General features: G+C 39.7%; 1 protein-coding gene across 1 annotated transcript in view; it reads right to left on the bottom strand.

Annotated features, from left to right (window-relative positions):
* The window catches only part of pappa2 (pappalysin 2), a 75,271-nt gene that overhangs the window by 44,259 nt on the left and 11,347 nt on the right, over positions 1 to 19,665 (bottom strand). Inside the window, exons 5-10 of the mRNA XM_086203884.1 lie at positions 10,118 to 10,266; positions 8,613 to 8,752; positions 7,562 to 7,715; positions 6,581 to 6,773; positions 4,938 to 5,071; positions 664 to 846 (exon numbers count right to left, since the gene is read on the bottom strand). Coding sequence (XP_086060010.1) covers positions 664 to 846; positions 4,938 to 5,071; positions 6,581 to 6,773; positions 7,562 to 7,715; positions 8,613 to 8,752; positions 10,118 to 10,266 — 953 coding nt within the window. The remainder of the gene's footprint in view (positions 1 to 663; positions 847 to 4,937; positions 5,072 to 6,580; positions 6,774 to 7,561; positions 7,716 to 8,612; positions 8,753 to 10,117; positions 10,267 to 19,665) is intronic.

Below are 19,665 nucleotides of genomic sequence, written 5' to 3'. Positions count from 1 at the left end.
TTAAGTTTAACAGCTAATGTTCTGATATACTGTCGTGACCCTCATTGTATCAGTGCTGCTCGCTCACTCACTCACTCACTCACAAACACACACACAAACACACACACACACACACACACACACACACACACACACACACACACACACACACATGCGCGATGACATAATTTACCATAGCCAGAAATTGGACAAGACAAACAAAGAATTGTTCACTGAAAATTAAACTAAAATGCAGGCTGCAGGATGTAAAAACAACAGTAAATTGTTTTTTTTTTTAAAACAGGTTTTGTTTATTGAGGTTGTAAAATTCTGAATAGTTCAATCTGTATCAATATGTATTTTTTCCAATTTTTTTAACATTTATGGGCGTTTGGAAGGAAATGTGTATTGATTTCATCTTTTTTCATGTTTTTTGTAAACCAAACTATGAACGAAATTCCAGTTGTTTTTTAAAAATTTGTTATGATTTATAGCATTGTAACTATGTTATATTACGCCAAACACATTTTGAGTTCTTCATGACTGTACTATTTCCACAGAGGTGCAGGATTTTTATATTGCAGTGAAAAATGAGCCTGCAGTGAGGACAAAAACACAGATTTGGAGTTCGGAGGGTTAAAGTGGTTTAGGGAGATACTGTTCTTCTTATTCTTTGAGACTTACTTGTTGCGATGTATGTGACCCAGAGGGTGAGTGTGTGTGGGACTATGGGGTGAAGGAACCTCAGTGTGAGGGTGCAGCCTTCTGTTTCAGGACATGGTGATGTCACATTTGTGTCATAAAGGCTGAGCTCAGGACTCCACGCCTGGAGACTTGGATCACACGGCTGCTCCACGTCAGGCGGGCCTGCAGATCCAAACATCACACAGACGGTATTTGTATTGATGGTTTGATGACAACAATTAATCATTCGATGAAGCTAAATACTGGAATAAAACCATGAAGCAGGAAAGCACACAATGGACTGTGAATACACTAAACCTCACATAGTTCTCTCTGTTATATGTCAACACCCTTCATATCTTATGTGATGTCTCTGAACCTGCTGCCATGAATCTGCCATTCAACACATGTGAGTAACATTCTATGTAGTTTAGACGTTTTTGTCAATCTTGATACAAAGCAAATGCTCACTCACTAGAACACAATTTTCTCTCTGATGTACCTGTTTTGCATAAACGGTGGACAAAGTGAAACAGAATACACTTACTGTATATCTTTATCATGAAAAAGTAGACAACTTAATTAAATGAGCCTGTGACCCAGAGTTTAAAAAGGCAGATTTACAGTACTATTATTACATTTTAAACCGAAGCCATGTGCACTACTCTATAAAACTGATGAAAATAAAATGTATGCATTTTTCTGTCACACACCATTACAGTCATGATCCTCATCTGGATCCTGAATGTATAAAAAATCATATATATTGTCTCTGTTCAGAAGCTTCATCACACATACAGTATGTGCACCGGCGGTCGAGGAATGTGTTTCACTAAAAGTGTGTTTTTATTAGCTGTATTCCGTGCAGTAATGATGTGTTACACACTGACGATGGTCAATCACACGATGTACAGTACATGGAAAGAAACTATAAATTGTGAAATCTTTAGATAGTTTTTTTTTCAATTTTTTTAGTGTTCCTCAATTTAATGTGGCCTGAAGCACTACAGTGGGTTTATGAATAAAACTTGAAACTAATCTCTGCACTTGTTAGCTGAAGCAAAACCAGATTTGAAGTATCTGAGATCTGAGATCCCAGAGATGGGTGGTTTACAGAAATTTCTAAGAACATGTAGTACAGTATAGAGTGAGGCTGTCTTAAATGATATGTAAATGAGTTTAGTCACAGACTACAAATTGCATAAAACATCATTTCACACAAGAGAATTAAAAAAAAAATCAACTTCTCTAGTAACAAAAAACTTGTAACTAACTTAAGGTTAACTAACTATTCATGAATTTTCATCTGAAATATTGTTCTCTCGCTAGATGTGTCATTGTAAGTACAATTGCTTTGTAATGTATTCTGTATAATTTTCCTGTCAGATAATGTAAACTGGGCTGTTTTCTATAATTTTCCTTCTTTTTTTTCCAGAATTGTGGTCCTGGATATTAAGAGAAATATTGCTTTTAATGCTGTAGGATTAAAGGACCCTAGATTCCCGAGAAGATTCTATCTTCCAATCATGGCTGCGGAAGATGGGAAATGTTCTTGCTGGTGTTGCTTGACCTCAGCTCTGCCTTTGACATCATTAACCATCACATTTCTTTAAAATAGACTTAACTGTCTGGTGGGCATCCATAAGAGTTTTTCAGTCACTGTGGGTTATTTCATGTATGACAAAACACTGCTGTTTTGTAGTGTTCTACAGGGCTCTGTCCTTGGTCCTCTGTTGTTTTTCTATATATGCTTCCTCTTGCTCAGATTCATCACTTTAGCGGCATCTTTTATGATTTTTCTGCAGAAGACATTCAGTTGTGCTCTTAATCAATTGTGTATTTCATATGAATCTTTCAGTGTCAAGATCGAGACTTGCATGGCTGATAACTGCGGTCAAACAAGGTAGATTAGATGGCCGTGATATGTCTGCTCTTATCTCTTCTTGTTACAACTATTGAAAACTTTGTTGAACCGTCTCCAAACCGTCCAAAATGGAGCAGTCCGGCTTTTAACCAGAAACAACAAAAGATCTCATGTAACATCAATTTAACATCAATCTATCAAATTCAGTGTCTATTTCAAAATCCTGGCCTTAACTGAGCCCTGCATGATCTAACACCCCGTTACATAAATAAAAATCCCAACTATCTCTTTAGGCAACATCTACTGGCCATTCCTCTAACACAATTTTCACTTAAAGTGACATTATTTTAAAGCTGTTGCTCCCGGGATAGTGGCTCCTTTCCTCTACACTGCCTCAATTCCTTTCAAGAAGCTGCTGTCAAAGATTTTATTCATCTTATTGGACCTAACATTCCAGTTTTATGTGTTTTTGGTACTCTTGCACATTCATGTCTCTCCTTTTTTCGTGCAGCAGTTATTGTGACTTGTTGATCCCTTTGCTGTTTGCAGTCATTGCCATTTTGATATCTTTTTAATTGTATTTTTTTTTAACCTGAAGCAGTGCTTGTGTATTTGTGAATGCTGCCTTATACAATAAATCCAATTTACTTATTTACTTCTGAGTAATCCTCGAAGGCATCTTCTATTTTGTTATTCTGTTATTGTGGTGATAACCTATGTTGTTGAGTGAAAATCCTTCAGCTGAAATAATACCATGGTACTCTAGCGTAATAAATGTATGACCTTAGTTTTCTTGAAATTCTCTAAATGGCTGGTGTTGTTACCAAAATGGCTCCCAAATGCTGAGAAAAGCCAAGAAGAAGTTCAGTATAACCTAAATTGTGAACTAGGGATGCCTGATGCCCACTCAGCCTCCAATCTACTATAATTACTTGACAATTTTAGCGTACAGTAGGCAAACACATCTGTGATGGTATGGGACAATACTGTTTCTAACTACTCTAAGAATTTCACAGGAAAATGTGCACTTCCATGAATAACAAAGATGCACCGTTAAATGTCCTCATTCTGGATTAAACCCACTTTAATGTCTGTTGTAACCCATAAACCAGTTTAATTCCTCTCAACAGGGGTACAAGCCTCGATGCACTCATCAGCTTGAAAACTACCAATTACAAATACAAACAATTTACGGTGCTGGAAAAGGCAACATTTAGAGGAGATGGAAACAAAGACTTTGCCAACGAAGTCAATTGCCAAATGTGTTTTGCCATTTTAAGTCATGTTTTGGACAAAGTGAGTATGCCCTGTTTGCCCATTCCCTTTCACTGAAGGCAATAGTGCAGGTTACTACAGAAAAGGAAGCCGAAGAAACCGGGAGACAGACTGTCTCCTCAGCTATGTGCATACCATTTAGATTAAGACCTCAATTGAGTCTTTATCATTATAATGATTCTGAAGCAAAAGAAAGGCAACTGTAATCCCCCTGTTCCTCGTCCACCTTCAAAGCATTAAATTCCAGCGCAGGAATGTTGACATACAGAAGAGATAGAAAGTGTTCTTATGTTCGTAAGGGCATTCTTACTTTTTCTATATTTCTCTTTTCCCTCCCTTGTTAGCTTCCTTGGTCTCTTTTCTTTCCTCTTATCCTGCATGTTCTGTCAAAGGAACCAGGGCTTCTCCAGAAATTATGATTGGAATAACAAGGACCATGTGCTTATATGAAGCGTGATGTTTCAAAGTACAGTGCTACAGGATACATTTTCTGTTGTTCTTTTGCTGACAACAGAGTTTCAGTCTTTGAACAGCACTCCAACATTACCCTTTGCCTAGACGTTTTGCCTAATAATCCTTGTTCTCGCTTTGGCTAAAACAAGACAGAGACAGAGAGAGGTCTGTAGCTGAGGGCAATTATCATTTAATGATTTTCTGCTTTTTCCTCTTCCAGCAGCCATTAGCCTTGCACGCACCTGAAATTTACAGGGAAAGGATCTGTGTATGTTTGTGTGTGTGTGGGTTTTTTTTTTTTTTTTGAGTAGGGGGTTGACCTGCTCTATTCTGTGGGGCAGAGGCAGAAGTGGAACTCAAGGACAAACTCCAGCCTAATTTAACTACCATATTCCTAAAGCAGAACCTACTCATTTTTTTTTAAATTATTTTTAAGCTGGTCATTCTTTATTTGAATAAATAAATAAAGAATGATCCATAATAAAGAGATGGTCAGCCTGTATTATGACGAATTCTCACAGCTACACTACTACACTAGTGTTTGTTTTCCACTGACTAGAAGAACAGTGCATTAAGTAATGTTGTACCAAGTGCAGAGCTTCTCGTCTGAAGTATTATCCTGGTTTGCACAGTATAAATTTTCACCCCCTTTTTAAAAACACACAGCAATCGTTTGACTGACCGACAGCCTCTTCAGGTGTCCAGTAGCCAGATGTGTCACAGATGCGCGGTGAGGTAGCCTCGTAGGCGTACTGGTGGAAAACACCGTCTCTCTCACATTCTCCACAGTTGACAGCAGACACATGGGAGGAGGAGCTAGGAAGAGAAAAAAACAGTTCATGAAATGGCACAGATGCTCGGGGTTTTGTTTGTCACAGCAAGGTCGTCGCTTTTAAGATGTACAGAAGAAGAGGCAGGGATGAGATTCAGCTTAATGACTTATGGAGGAACGATACCTGTGTGTGTGTGTGTGTGTGTGTGTGTGTGTGTGTGTGTGTGTGTGTGTGTGTGTGTGTATACTAGCTGGCAACTATGACACTGGCGCATTATTTTTACAAATTGAAAAAAAAGCTTACAAAATAGTTTTGTAACTGGCCACATGGTGGTGCTATAATAATACCATTTGTGTGAGACATTTTATAATGGGCAAGTCGCTTCCAAAGTTTGAAAATTGTAGCCTTTAGCTACTCCTTTAGAAATTAATAACTCATTAATTAATTATCAAAAAAATGTTTAGAGGCTAATTTAGCCAATTGATGCACAAGAATTTAAAAATGGAAGTATGTCTCCTGCTTTTACGATCTGGGAATAGCGGCTACTTCTGCTTTTTTAATGATTGTGCCCCCTAGTGGCCAATTCATTCATGGTCTTGGTATAGTAGAGCCAAATCTGGTTTAAGTGGAGGAAAAACTCAAGAGTTAATTTGACCACACCCACAAACATTTGTCAGCCCATTGCGGAAAATGTACCTTGTAAATCTTAAGCAACTTTTTTTTTCACCCACTGAAGACACTAGAACAAGAAATTAGCAAAAACAAAAGTATTAACTGATTTTCCACCATCAGGTATTAAACTATGTAATAATGTTATACAGAGTACCCTTCTTAGCTTTTGAGATATTCACCATGCTACCTCATGTTTCGCTTATTCTTCAAAAACGACAACGCAAAACCAAAAATAATCAAAAATTCATCGGCAGAGTCTTCACTCTCTGATGATACAACTTTAACTTAACATTTAATTCAGTTTTGTTGAATCATCTGTTCACATTGCAGGTATGATCTTGGTCTTGGGTAGCTATTTCTTTTTGCATTTTCCGCTCCTTCCGCTTTTTACATGTTGCTGTTTAAAACGTTTTTTTTCCTCACTTCAAAACAACAAACTCAGAGCTACCAAGCTAGTAGCCACTTGCATGCTGAAAATGACAAGTCTGAATCAGAAAATAAGGCAGGTATGTTGGGTTTGGTGTATTTCATGGAATAAAACAAATATGGGCATATAGCGCCGCCCACAATGACTGTGACTGACAGAGTGATTTCCTCTAATATACGATAGCAAGATGACAAAGGTTGAGCCAGACATTTCTCCTGTGCTGGCTGGGGACGTCTGGCTACATGAGCCTATGCACCAGAAGCATGACTATTCATCACTGGATTACTCATGAAATCAAAAGTTCTTCTACCACAATAATAAGCTAATGAGGAGAACATATTTGATATATTATGCTCAGGAGCTGGAACAGATTTGCTTTTCTTCCAAGCACCAATTAGGATTGGCTTTAGGATGGAGATATTAAATGCAGATGAACAGACCCAGTCGACATACCTTTGATAGAGAGGTCCCCTTACAGGAGGGAGCCAGTAGAGAGAAACAGAATCTAGGCTCTGATCAGTCACCATGGGGGCCAGAGGGATGGGACCAGGATGATGTTTCGTCAGCCAGTTCTGATAAACCAAGTCGAGATAACAGTGCATCCTGGCTACTTGGTTGGGAGTGAAATGATTGGTGCAGTTGTCATCTGATATGAAGCAATGGAAGGAAAATAGTCCAGTTAATCATCATGGATCAGGTTCAACCTCTTGCCCTGGAAATAATTAGGTTTTCTTTTTTTCTTTTTTTTTTTGCAGACATCTGAAGATAGTTGGTGAGATAACAACCTGTGAACATAACAGTAACGTCCTCAATTAACCTTTTTGAATAATTAGATTTGAGTATATTTTGCAATATTTTAAGTAAGATAATCATTTCCAACAGTTTGCTATTGTGATCCAATGAAATGTGGGCTAAAATATTGCTGAAGTTTGTCTTCAGCAAGGAAAATATTTGCTGTGACAAACTGCAGGGAATGAGGATCCCTTATAAACAATCAATGAAGATATTGAGATCTGAAATAGTGAGCTAAATCAGTATTTGTAATCACTATTTGTAGGTAACACTCAATAAATGCAATGTACATCACTTTCCCATGACAACCTCACATCTGTCCCCTCTTAGAGGAACTCATAATATAGATTTAAATCTAATGACAGGCTGTAACAAAGAACCATATGTTTGTGTTCCTACTGAATTGAGTCCACAGCACAGCACTGTTTCTAATTATGCAGTTCTACTACAGTGTGTCTATGCCATGTCCTCTAGTATCACTGCTGTTTATCTCTACAATATCGGTTTTTATAGGATAAAAGAGTAGATCTCCCTTAACATCTTAAAAAAGAATGTACGCTCTAGCGGATTCAGCTTGTTTTGTGGGTAATTCATTATTTTCAATGTTACATCTGTAGTTAATGAATAGTTAATTCATTGTACCTGTGTAACTCATGTAGTTGTTAAACGGAGTATCCTGGTACATGGTGACTCCACAGGTATCGTTCACAGCTCCAGGATCATGACAGGCTTTGGATTTGGGTGTTGGGGCAGTGTCAGCACACAGATCCCCCGTCTCCATGGATGGAGTGGTCTCCTACACACACACACACACACGCACGCACGCACGCACACGCACGCACGCACACACACACACACACACACACACACACACACACACACACACACACACACACACAGTAGTACTGGTGAGTGGAAACAGATGAAGGAAGAGTTCTATCCTGCTGGGCATGCCTACGCTTTATGTTTAATGTATCATCTTGAAGAATCAAAATTGGTTTATAAACTGCTTTGTTTTAAGAGACTAGGTATAATGCCCCATTACACACATAGTGGCATAAAAATGACCCATAAAACCTGGAAATAAGTTAGCATTGTTCAAAATCTCACTAAAATAATGTCTGTGATTCATACGAGTTTAATACATTTGAACATTTTGTTCTACGCCATAAAATATATCTGTAAATGCTGCACTTGAGTATTTCCGCATTTTTCAGAAAAAAATCATAAAAAGTGACTAAACGAGACGAATGAGCTCATCATGGATATTAAAAGCCATTAACAAAACAGAAGGGTAAAGCTAGCTGTTGTGACCTTGTGCGTCACTGGTGTATACTGTTCATAGACTAAGATTACCTTTGTACTTACTATCATTGCATTTCTACTTCAAAAATTATAGCAGGTGATAATTTGTGACTCAAAAGTTGTGATTCTGATTCTGTTTTTTTGCTCATCACAGTGCTGATTTTCATCAATAATCCAAAATCCAATGTAACTAATGTAATGTAAGAGAACTCATGGAAATACTAACTTCCAGGTTAAACTACAAAAAAACCACCTCACCACTTTATCTTGGTTTAAAGAATCTTTATAACTATAAACACATAATAGAAATGTTCTAAACGAAAAAAACAGCTCAATAAAAAACAAAAACCTTCTGATATGATGAGGCATAAAAGTAAAACAGTCCTACCTGACATGGATCATCACAGGAGTCCCGTTCGCTCACCCCTTTGAACACATGGTACAGTCCAAAGATGTGGCCCATTTCATGGATCATAGTATTGTGGTGACCGTTGGTACCAAAGTAGGACGGGTTCAACACCATCCCGCCTGAGGGCAAGAATTAACATTCCCAGCATGGTTGATGAGCTAACTCGTGGTAAATGTAACGTTGATGAGGGGCTGAAAAGTGATTAATTAAATACAGCACTTGGTACAGTGTCATTTCCTCTCGTGACTCCATTCCCATAGAATGGAATACGTGTTGTTGCATTTGTAGGGGGGCACTGTAGGGGCAGCTGGAACTAATTTGAGCTGCATCGTTCACCTATGATATAAAACTGCAGCTAACGCGTAATATAAAAAAGTAATTTAGTCATAATGTCAATATGAAGCAACAAATCAGGCAGAAAATCAATTTAAATGGAACAATTCATCGTTATATCATTTAGAAGAAGAATTATATTAGATTGTCTTTTATTCCGATCAACATACACGAAATATCCACTTTACTACTCCGACTGTTTACCGGTAGTGAAACGCAGTGCCTAGAAACCCATTTACTGCATCATATCCACAATCAGGAATTTCCTGCTTCTAATTACATAATACAGATCCAACTTTCCTGCTACACCCTTTCTGTTGAGTCCTAAAGGGGCTCTATTTTGAGATAATGAAAAAAGATGAAGACAAGTCACTGTTGCATTCCTAAAAATATCTTGCTCTGACTGATGCTTTCCCATCATCATCATTATCATCATCATCATCATCATCATCAGCCCAGACAACAAATTTCTTCTCTTAAATTCAAATTATTTTGAAATCATAATTTCATCTTCCTGGCTGAAAATGAAGAATGATCAATTCCCATTACCTCATGTGGCTCATCTCTACTGTCAGCTGTCCCCCATTCATTATCACCACGTTCCATCACAATCAGTGCAGCTCAGTAAAGAAGTGAAAGAAAGTTGTCACGGGGACATGTCAGTTTCTCTAGTAAGAGGTTTCCCCTTTTCTCTTTGGAGGTGCCCCGCATGTCTCCCTCTCTGTACTTACTGCTGGCACCAGTAGAAGAAGAAAGTTCATAGATAAATGAAGAACAGCTGTCAAGCGAGCATGGGTGGCTAAAATGGTACAGAACCCATGGTGACGTTTCTTTGTTTGGTTGTTGTTGGGTTGATTAGCCTTTTCCATCGGAAAGAGTCGTAATGATTGGAAGAAGAAAGAGGCAACTTGCCGGGAAAATGTCTACCATCTTGTTCTCCCCATCTCATTTAAAAAGAGCCAAAGCAGACAAAAAAGTATGGAGGGCAAAGAAGGTCATGAAGCGATGGATAAAAAAGAAAAAAAAAACTAACATTATGAAAAAAAAAAGAACTAATAAGTTTGAGAAGAGAGAAAAAAGTAAAATGGTATAAAGACAAATAACAGGAGCGTGAGATTTTGGCTATAATTTAATTTCATTAATCTAATTACCCTGGTGTGTAAGAGCCTCCTTTGCCCATGGCCAGGTTGCAGCTCCTGCCAACTCTTCACGCACGGAGTTGCTGGCAAAGAAGACGTTGAGTGTGTCAGTGCTACTCAGGCGTAGCTCCTCCTTCAGTTCTTTGACACTCATATAGGCCCTGTAGAAAAAAACATACACAATGAAGTTGGGTTTTTTTTCAGTTTTGGTTTAGCTGTATAAACAGCAAATCAGCTGGACTTTTTCTAATAAGGAGTTCTGAATGTGAAACACTTCCAAGAACATAACCCTGAGCTGAAAGGACCAACTAGCCATTTTTTGACACAGTTCTAAAACTCAAATCTATAGGAGCAGCTGGCCTCGGTACTCAAGAGAACGTTGAGAGGATGCAGTTAAACCAGATCTCTGAGATCTCTGCAGAGCAACACAGTTAAACCTAGAAACCATGCAGAAATTTCATCTCCTGGTTTTTGATCATTAAAACTGCAGGCTGCGATGAGCAGGAGCATGTGGCTGCTCTGTAGAGCGGGAGGATGGTGAAACCTTGTCAGTTATTAATGTAACTGTGGATCTGTGAGACTGAGGGACGGCCATCATTATCCTTGTCGCTTGGAACATCCTGAGGCGTTCAAGGTAAGAGGAAGAGTAATCCCTCTTTTCTAATGCAGGCAGTTCCGCTCTCTGGGGTCATGGACATAAGTTTGTTTGCATGAGGTCTGAAGAGTAGGCAGAATGAAGGCTATTGTCATATTTAGACCCTAGTGATAGTCAGTGAGTTCAGAAACACATCTTTAGAATGGTGCCCTCACTATGACTGCTTATGCCCTTCAGAGGCAAAGCAACTACATAGTCTATCGAAGAAAAATGCCTCTTAAATTGAAAGCCTCTTGCAGTCTGGACTTGTACCAGGTGACCAGTTGGCGATTGTAGTTTAAAAATCTCCATATTTTCTTCTTCTTTCATAGTATTTTCAGCCATCACAATTGGATTGGAGGACAGCAAACTATTGGTCATGACAGCTGATTTCTAACACTTCTCCTGCTGCTCCACTTTGCCCTTTTTGCTAGTTTTCACTTTTGCATGCTAACTGACCGACCAACCTTTTTCACTGCAACTGGATTACCTGCTTGATATATGAAGAGACATCAGGACACACAAATGAGATTTTAAATCAGATAATAATACGGCTGTCAGAACAGGAACAATATGTCAAGGCAAACTGGTGTGTTTTCGCATTATGAAGAATGTTAAAAGGATTGCACCTGATAGTTGAGGCATAACGGCTTCTGCACATTGTCAGTGGAATTTAGAGTTATATGAGTGCTAATAACTAGGGTCTATTTCCACACAGGGTAGAGCAGTTTGCTTCAGTCCATCACCATCTCGCACTCCCTCGTAACTTACCAATGGTTCTGTTTGAATTGGTCAGAGTACTTCAAACCACTGACCCCCACATCCCACAACCTCCCACCTCTCTCTCTCTCTAACTGTGATAAATAGTCCTGGGGGCACTTTGATGTGTGAAGCCAACTTTGTTATTTCTTGACTACAGTGATGTCACATGTCATTTTTCTCCTTTGCTTTCATAGCTGGAAAGCTTTTGCATCTCTCACCGTTGGACCGAATGTGTCTGAGAGTCTTGCAGTGAGGTCTAGTGGACGCTCAACGCTCACATTCCAGACAGTTCAGGCTAGTTGTTGAGCCCTCTGTGGTTTCCTGGAGCATTCCGACTACTTGGTGAAAACAAATCTCTGTGTGGAACTGCGTGTGTATATTAATTTACCTTTGTTTTATGGCTTTCCCTTTTGTTTTGTTCATTAAAAAATATGTTTTGGTATGAGGCGTATCTTATGAGTTATCATGTGTTTTATATAGAGGGTAACATGGGTTTAAGGGAAAAATCTATTCAATATTTAACATGATTGAATAAGAAAAGGCAAAATATATATACACATACAGTATATACATATATGCATACATACATAGACACATAGTTATGTGAATATATATCTATATAGATAGATAGATAGATAGATAGATAGATAGATAGATAGATAGATAGAGTGATATATATATAGATATATAAAGAGAGAGAGATATAAAAAACACAGAATGTTTCCTCTATTCAAGTTCTCTTCAGGATCATTTCAGTGCAGCTGACAATATTCCAACCTTAAGAATACACAGGTGAGCTTGCAATGATAAGATTTCAGTTTCCAGCAGGGAAGAATCTCAATGGATGAAATAAGTCCTCCCTGTTCTGCCATACTCTGTTTTCAAAGTACCATTAAGTGAAGCATGTCAACTTTGAATCGTTCCAGAGGTGTCGCTATGAAGCCAAGAACTCTGTATAAATGTAATCCTCCTCCTAATGCAGTCCCTCCCCAAGTCCATGTGTTGTTGTAAATATGAATGTGTTTTCTCAGGCACTTTGCCTGACTAAATAAGGTTAAAGATTTAAGATCCTTCAGGGACACCCTACTCTCACTACATCACTGAAGTTGAGTTCAGCCGAGGCTGTGAGCAATATCCATCACCCTAGTCTACGCTATTCCAAGTGACAGAAAATTGACCACTAAATAGTTGACTCTTAAACTCCAGAGACCCACAAGATGTCTCAATGGAAGTCTAAAGCCAACCTGGCAAAAAGTTAATGGCTCTACATGATTCATAACCCCGGTTATGAATTAAATTAAGTCCCGTTTGGGGGCAAGTCAAATACTGAATCCACAGCACAGTCAGCACAAGTACTGTCAAAACTTCTGTCCAATTTAAATACTATTGTTGACACGTCATTGACTTTGAACTCTTAATAATCAGAGGTCACACTCTAAAAATATCCCACAGAGCAGTGGGTGGGAACACTTAGATAATATTTAATAGAATTTACCAATGTCATTGTAAAATTATGTATTATACTCTTTCTGAATCATGTCCTGGACAAAAAAATCTGACAGGCACTACCACATTTTACTTGAGGGGTACATGGATAGATTGCTTCTAAGTACAAAATAATCCTGCACCCGTTAAGATACTGACATCAAAGGTCATGTCTGACCAATCAAGAGCAGCAAAATGAAGAGAAGTGAAGCTTTACAAATCCTACCACATGAATGACCTGATCTGCAGGGAGATGTTGGGTAATGCAGCCATGGCGGTGCTGAGCAAACCCAGGATACAAGCTCAAAGACACTGAATATTTTAAGAGACTGAAACCACGACATTAAACAAAGAGTGAAAGTGCGCTTTCAAGTATGAGCCTGTGTGCCAAAAAGCTAGCTTTATAAAACCTATTTTCTCCAAGACCCCTCCAGAGCAAACCAAGACCCCTACTGTGGAGAACTACCTCATACAACCCTGCTGCAGTAAATCTGTAAAACCCCCTCTAATGCCCGGGATACATGCTGTCAACGGGACCATCAAATGGGGCACTGATAAATATACCCTCCGGCAGAAGTGGAAATTGCAAATGCCAGTTGACTGCCATCATGAGGTACATGGATACAAACTATACTGTAGATAACTACATATTTTGCAAAGCCTTCGGAAGCAATGCTACAGGTGAGGATATATCATAGACAAATTCATTCAAAGAGAGCACATTCTTAGCTGGGATATTAATTACATGTACAAAACATTGGCTCCATGGCCAGTTGGGTCAAAGTCTTTGTAATAATGTGAAATTATATAAAATCCCAACCACTCAAAACAGTTATTCAGCGCTCTCAGCAGTGAGTCAGAGCACCAGGGTCTCTCACAGCACACAGAGGTCAGATAGTTATCAAAAGGAGAATACTGGCCCACATTAATGAATTAAGAGATGACCTACTGTTATTGGCCAATGGACACGACATTCCTTTCAAAGATAAATGATGAGCCGCGGTGGTTTGAATTTGTTTACTTAGTTGACATTTTTTGGTCATAGGAATGAGCCAAAAATGAAAATGTACGTAAGGAAAGAAAATCTCCTGAGAGCAACCGCTTGCCATCAAAACTAGGTCAGTGGCAAAGACGAGCGGCTCAGAAACGTAGATATCTGTCCTTGGATAGGATTCCAAGCATTTGCTAATCTCAATACCGGAACACTTAGCTACTCTGGAAAAAAGGTTTGAGAACTATTTCCCATTCTCAGATGAGGAATATGACTGGGCTTGAGATCCATTCCACTCTCTCGCCACACAGTCAGTATCAGGATGCTTAACAACAAACGGTTGAGATGACATGGAAGCACTACAACTGGACCGAACACTTAGGTTACCAACACTGAACTGTCTCTGGATAATTGACTTCCTGCACAGCAAAATAATCCCTCAATCTCAAAGGGAGCTACCAATTTGTTTATTGAGTTCCCCAGCTTCTCTCTCAAGTGATGTGGTTTCCTCCGGTTTCACCTATACCAAGACTACAATATAATAAACTCCAGTTTTTATTTAAAATTTGCCAATGAAGTATGGTCACATTTGATGAAATGTTATATATGTTGCAAATGCATTATGTAATAGCCTATTTAAGTTTGTACTTTTTGTCTTCTTAGATAGGCAGCACGGTGGTGCAGTGGTTAGCACTGTCGCCTCACAGCAAGAAGGTTTCAGGTTTGAGTCCCGGCTGGGGCACAGGATCTTTCAGTGTGGAGTTTGCATGTTCTCCCTGTGCCTGCGTGGGTTAACTCTGTCTGTCTATATATATTGGCCCTGCAATACACTGGTGACCCATCCAGGGTGAACCCTGCCTCACGCCCAAAAGCTGCTAGGATAGGCTCCAGCCCCCTGCAATCCTTAACAGGATCAGTGGAAGAAAATGGATGGATGTATGGATGTCTTCTTAGATTAGATAACAAGCCACATTAACTCAGTCTGTGATCACAAAGAGATCATTTGTTTTTGAATTATCGTATCATTTATTTCAACATGAAATTAGTATTCTAATTTGCCTGCGAACAACATTCAAGTATTGGTAGGAACAACTTTGTGCTTCCAAAATACTGCTAAGGATCTACTGCCCATATGCAAACCTGTGCCCTTGACTTCCCCAGACAAGCAGACAAGCATTGATGTCAACCCCCTGTACAGCTACAATCCTCTTACTTCATTTCCATATTAGATTTTGGACACTTTGAGTTCTCAATTTAAAACAAAGCATGTGTAAACATAAGTAATTTCAAGTGGTTAACCTACCAACATGTACCCTGCAGATCATCCTGGACTGCAACAATATCCTGGGCTAGTCAGGTCAAGTTGACATCAAGTGATAAAGGGCATCATCACTAGGTGTGCATGGTGTAAATGTCTCTGCAAATAGAGATGTGGTTCTTGCAAGGAGTAGCAGAGCTTATCAAGTGTGCAAGGATAAGCTTCAAGCCTGTCAAGTCCAGGTCACTTGTGTTTAAGGAAGAAAACTTTGCTTATTCCGGGATGAGGGCATAAACCCATCCATCAGTGAAAAGGATCAGGGATGCAGCCACCATCCAGAGATCTTCATCTTATGTTGTTGGTTGCTGCACAGTTGTAACCTTATGGCAGGTCTGAAGTCACCTGCTCCTCCTCAGGGATTCTGCTCTGGCCCTCACCTCACTCTCTCTACTTACCTAAGATGTATTCAGTCTTCCCCATCTTCAGGTTGACCCTGCCTTCAGCTCCAGCTGACATGAACAAATTCCATGACTTGAGTGCAGTGAAAAGAGACTTCTACTTTTATCAGGGTAGTATTTTATCTGGTATGTGGGAAAGGTACTGCTTTTTTCTTCCACCACTGCTATGTGTGTGTGTGTATGTGTGTGTGTGTCTTTGTGTGTGTATGTGTTTTGGTTGGTTGTGAGTATTTCATGATTAGGTGCCACCAGTAGACTTTTGTACCTTGGCTACTCTCTGTCGTCTTTGTGCCACCCTGTAACCTTGTGTTGGTCCACTAAAATAAACACCCTTCTACGCCAGGCTCCATCAGCACGTTGCTTTTGTTATTCCTAGAAAAGGTAACAATGACTAGGTTGTAACATCCATCAAGAAGGTTGAGACCTGACCACCCAGAAATTTCTTGGAAAATTCAAGTCCCACGTTGGGCGATGGTTGTTACAGCTGTCATCATGACCAGGTGCTGAAGGCAAATAGAGTCCAAACAGCTTGGCATGACAAAATTGAGTGTTTACTAAATACTGCATGGAGGAGGCATTTCAGGAGTGTGCAAAGTAGCAGTACCTGTACAGGGTAGATGTACTGGACTGGAGGAATGAGACAATCAGGGTTGGCGGGCACACCGACACCCAGTAGAGGTAGACTGCAGAGGCCTTGCTTGCAACTCTCTGACATTGCTTGGTATTGATTTACTTTGTGAGGCAGCTGGATTCACGAGATCATAAGAGAATCGATCTTGCCAGGCTTCAAGTTATGTGCTTGTGTCCTCACCAAAACTGGTTTGGTCAGTCACCACCCTTTAAGAAGATGGTGGTGCAGTTTAAGACTGTCTTTTGAAAACAACAGTGGCAGCTCCTGAAGAGACTAGTATAGATGCTGCTATAGCATCAGTTCTACCAGAGCTGGTGAGTATTTCTTATCTAAAAGCAGAGCAAAGAACAGCAATGAAGGCCTTTTCTCTGTGGAAAAGACCAACTGGCTTTTGTGTCTACATCAGTTTGTTGATGGCTGGGTCAATTGCCTATCAAGTATTTCTTGAACGAGTGGAACTGTGACAAGAACAACCGCAAAGGCAACAGAGAGACTCTTCACATTGGTGCGGAGTCAATTCTGTTGATTCAACTTTACTGTTTCTACTACATCATGCAGGCACACACAAATGAAACCAGGGATAGTGAATACATCGCACCATGTTGGAAGCCACAGTAACCTGAACACGAGAGGAGGAATGGTCTCTCCTCAACAGCGATGGTCCACAGACTGATGCTGGGATGCTAGGTTGGATGGTGTTTGATGTTGTTCACTCTATTGAGCCAATAAACCACCAATAAGTGCATCATAGGATGCATCCCTCATCTATTCAGCATATGAGGTGTACCAGGATGGTACACTTGTAGCAATGGTATCAAAGGAGGGTCGGGAATACCATCGAACACACTTACTGATGTAGAAAGCATGAGGCAAAAGACAAAGATGAATATTTCTAGACAGGGCTTACTCAACTATTGAAGTGAGAGGCAGAATTCATTGTTCTGGAATGTAATAATCTTTGCATTCGTGAATAAAACATGACCACAATAAATGTGTCCAGAATAAGGTTTTGTATGAAATAACCACATAAGCATGAGATTCCCATGCACTCAGTGGATCAAACAAGTTTGGATCAGGACTATTCATTCCGGGAACTTGCCCAAAGCTCTTTGTACATAAGTGCTAATCAAAAAATGTTAGCAAATCCTGGATGTATCTCATTATAAATGGACATGCTGTTCCCCACCACCCAATTACTCCCTCTTTCTCCCCTCTCCCTTATTAATGAAAGACTTTCATGCAAAAACATTCTGTACAGAACAAGAGGCCTGGCTTATAAAAGCATTCTCATATTAAATCAAGACTCTGAAAAAATGACTGCAACACATAAGAGCCCTGATGTCTACAAATCTCTCATTTACGAAGCCATAAGTGAATCCTAACATTACCCGTTAACCACATATCACAATAGTATCTGACAATGATACGATGTGTAGATGTACTGACTTGTGACTTACAGCCCTTTATTGCAACTCCTGATTCTATGAATAGAGGTGTGGTTCTGTGGCTATTGGGTTCGTCCCTTGCTTGTTTATGGAATCATGATTTTCTTTCATGCCCTCAAGCTCTGCTCACACCAAGGCAGCACAAAAGAACTGCATGACCTGAACTCTCAAAATCAGTATTTTCTTCAGCTAATGGCGGTAGGGCTGAAGCTTAGAGGGCTACACCTATACTCACAACATCTACTTAACATTATATTCTACTAAAGCTTCACCCTCTATGAGCTGAAGTAGACAATGTCCAATGTCACATGAAGGACCACAGCCTCTGTATCATGGCACCAGTAGGGACAGAGAAAGCCAAGAGGGATTTCGGACCTTCATTGTCAAACTCCAGAGCTCCCAACAAGAATGTAGGAGAATCAGGAATCCAGAGATGTAAGAAACCAAGGCATCATTCTTATGCCTGCCCTCACTGCCTTCCTCAGAAAATTCAGAGACCTTGCAGGCGATGAGGCCTCCAACCAGCTCACGACTGTGCTCGTTCACAAGCAATGACAGTCAGAAAATTCTCTGCATTCGCTTTCCCTACATTCTTATGAAAGTGACACTCTCAGTTGAGTACCCCATGAATGTTCTAAATATGAAGTCATCCTAAATAGTACTCAATATTTTTTGCTTTAGTGAAGCAGTTGATTTATAGATTTGTATTATGGCACAAGGAGTTATAATAACAGACCCTGAATATTAACACAGAGGGTTCAATTTGTTTAAAGTAGAAATGGAAAAATATATTTTTTCCTGGTTCCTGAAAAACATTAATACATCCTTGTGTTAAGCTGTCATCTCCAGACATCACATGCTGAATCTATTGCTCTAAAAAATAGCATGCTCTGTTTCCCAGTGGCCCACTGTAAAGTTTGTGGTTACAATTTGGGTTAAGGATCGGGTCTTTAAGAACTTGGGCCGACAACCTCATGGAGAGACTTCATGCAAGCTATTTGGAGCTCTGCATGAGCCTGTCTGTCAGACCAAATGAAAGGCAGCGGGCAGCCTCTTGAGTTGTTTAGTAAAAATGAGTGTGTACTTTGGCCTCTTAACCCACCATCTCCGCTTCACAGAGCTTTTTCAAAAAACCTCTGGGAAAAATGAGAGCACCAATTTGTACAAGTTGCATGTTGAGCTGTTCATGACACAGCACCCTTGAAACACTGCAGAGTGCAAAGGCAAATAGTCACCTCATAGCCAGTCTGCTTATGTAGGTCTTCTGTCAACCCAGAAATGTTGAGGACCCCAAATTTATGAAAGAAATGTACAGTATGGTTATGTTTGCTGGTTTACATATTCACATATACAGAAAATACTTGGACAACCATGTTTTCGGGGTAACAAAGAATGTGGAATTAATTTATGGGATTTTTCAAAATTCAAAATTGCTGCTTAACCTAGAAGGAGCTGTACTGGCTGAGTTTGATGAGGTTTCTGTCAATTTAGATGTTTCAGAGAACAGATCATGTTTGTATTATGTACCAGCTACTGCTTCTGCAATGGTTCTGCACAAGTTGCAAACCACTCACACAAATCATACCTCCCCCCACCTGAATGCCTGAAAGAAACCTGCCGCATTTTGGGAAATGCACTTGTTGTCCATCTTTTTGAGCCGGACAGATGTAGTTATTTTTGAGTCCGATTTCATTACTACCCCACTGCCACCACTTGTTGCAGCTGAGCTAACTGGTCTGTCTCGCAGGGTTCTGGAGCTCTGAAATGCATGCAGAGAGGAGTAAGGGGTATGTATTAGTTTGTCCGGCTCTAAAACTGATAGACAGTAAAACCAAAATGTTCGCATACTCCTCTAACCTGACATATTAACACCTGAAGTAGTACAAAAACCACTGA

This window comes from Aulostomus chinensis, chromosome 5 (genome assembly GCF_037954235.1).
Source record: "Aulostomus chinensis isolate RoL2024-O1b breed Wild chromosome 5, RoL_Achi_v1.0, whole genome shotgun sequence".
Lineage (NCBI taxonomy): Eukaryota > Metazoa > Chordata > Actinopteri > Syngnathiformes > Aulostomidae > Aulostomus > Aulostomus chinensis.
The sequence above is the reverse complement of the archived record's forward strand: the minus strand, read 5'-3'. Positions and strand labels throughout refer to the sequence as shown.